At 32.4% G+C, this 2,076-nt stretch overlaps 1 protein-coding gene and 1 long non-coding RNA gene across 2 annotated transcripts in view; one reads left to right on the forward strand and one right to left on the reverse strand.

The window, feature by feature from the left end:
• Positions 1-1,016, forward strand: part of LOC107641710 (probable pectinesterase 68) — a 3,748-nt gene extending 2,732 nt beyond the window's left edge. The window contains exon 5 of the mRNA XM_016345179.2: positions 728-1,016. Coding sequence (XP_016200665.1) covers positions 728-884 — 157 coding nt within the window. The 3' untranslated portion in view covers positions 885-1,016. The remainder of the gene's footprint in view (positions 1-727) is intronic.
• The window catches only part of LOC110271780, a 14,660-nt gene extending 12,590 nt beyond the window's left edge, over positions 1-2,070 (reverse strand). Inside the window, exon 1 of the long non-coding RNA XR_002362435.1 lies at positions 1,393-2,070. This is a non-coding gene — a long non-coding RNA (uncharacterized LOC110271780). The remainder of the gene's footprint in view (positions 1-1,392) is intronic.

Raw genomic sequence — 2,076 nt, forward strand, 5'->3', positions numbered from 1 at the left:
TAACGGTATAATGATATACTTGAAAACTTTTCAAACTTGTTAACCCAAGTCAGATGATTTTCGAAGCACATTACCTCTTTTGGAAGCAATTTTATACTGTATGAATTGAGAAATGTTTCAACCAAACATTCAATCATAATAAATCATGTTAACCTAATTAGCTAAAAAGAATATCAAATATAAGATTAGCAGGTAGGTCCCCCCGTCTCTAGTGATTTTTGACTGATGATGGAGTACGGTCCATGACCAATCTTCATGAATTGGCTTTCGATGGAATTTTGACTATTCTGTGACCCACTTGTATTGGGTTCATAACCTCTTCTCCCTTCTTTTTCGGCTTGTCCTCCATACTCTAATGATTGTTAAAAGAACATATAATTGAAGATCAAAAGAAATAGAAAAATGAAAGAAAGTACTATATAATTATAATGTTATTTGTAAATACCAAAAAAAATGTTATTTGTACAGCAACCGCACATCTTATGTGGATCTGGAAATGAGATTATCATAATGGTGTTGCTCAACATAATTTTATAATTATTGTTTATCAAAAATAATATTTGTACACTAAAATCAACTAACATATATTTATATATAAATATATATATTGTTTAACTCATTTTTAATATGTATTTTATATTCTAACATATATTTTATACTAGTGATTGATTTTAATATACAACTATCATAATATATATATCTAAAGTGAATAATTCCACGGGAACAGGACTGTGTTCTTTGGAGTGTACAAGTGTTGGGGGCCAGGAGCAGAGGCAGTACGTGGGGTATCATGGGCCAAAGAGTTAGATTTCGAATCTGCCCACCCATTTCTCGTCAAGAGCTTTGTCAATGGCAGACACTGGATTGCACCTTCTGATGCCTAGCTATATTCAACCCAATTGTTGGAGGGAAGAAAGACACTGCATCGAAGTATTGAAGGATAATTCATTCATTTGTTCTCTATTGCAGAGGAACCATCGTCAATGTATTGTATTGATTATTCTTTCTTTCTTGCTTTTTTTTATTATTATTTATTTTTTTAAGTGTATTGATTATTCTTTGATTAAATTCAAATGTAATAAAACGACAATTGTAACGGAGCTATACTTGTTTCAAATAAATATGATACGATTAAGAAATAAAAATGGTTTTGATGATATTGCTGCTTTAGAGTTTAGAGGGCCTTCGAGTCTGGCCTGCAAAGAGGAGAGTCATTCTTCATTCTTTTGCATTTGCATGACCAAAAAAAAAAAAAATCTTTTGCATTTGTAATGCCTAAAATGTCATATTTTAAAGGAAAAAACAGTAAATTGCTCTAATCAACTTGGTTATTTAACATGTATGCAAATAATATAGGCTTGGTTTATTTAGTTTTTTAAGTGCTAGAGACACAAGGTGATCAACCTGTGTGGACGAACCTAGCAATACCCAATTTCTCTTATAGGTTGCAAAGACTCAGAATTATATATAACATTTAGGCCACAATTTCTACAAACAAAACTAGTACAGTAGTACAAGAAAGTGTTCAATTTGATAACAGCAGCAGTAGCTATGATAATTTTAAACCGAAACAAATAAAATATTTTTAACAAACGGAAATTGATGAATGACACATAAAAAGAGATGGAACAGAGAACAAGTATTATGGAAAGCATTTGAATTGAAGGTAAGCCTATCATAGAAGATGAATGCATTGTCATAGTGTGATTCACTGTAGTCCATAAGAATTCAGTGCAAAGGAAAACGCACCACAGTATTGCTGAAAGTGGGCACAGAATTACCAAGATATAAATTTGGGGAAAACAAACTATGTGGATTTGAAACCAATCGTAAATGGGTAAACAAATAAGGTCCACAGAGTGTACCTTAGAATGATGTTGCAAGTTCGGGTAACGGAAGAAAAGGAAGGGAAGAGAAGGAGGACTGAACCTTTCACCTTCTATCACACCTAATGTTGCAAACACACGCTAGTAGAAAACACATACATAGCCTTAGCTTTGAACATGTACGAACATGGTGAAAACAATACTCGAATCGCTTGTTGTAACTAAATTCTAGAGCTACTATATACTATAT

Source organism: Arachis ipaensis, chromosome B05, assembly GCF_000816755.2.
Source record: "Arachis ipaensis cultivar K30076 chromosome B05, Araip1.1, whole genome shotgun sequence".
Taxonomy (NCBI): domain Eukaryota; kingdom Viridiplantae; phylum Streptophyta; class Magnoliopsida; order Fabales; family Fabaceae; genus Arachis; species Arachis ipaensis.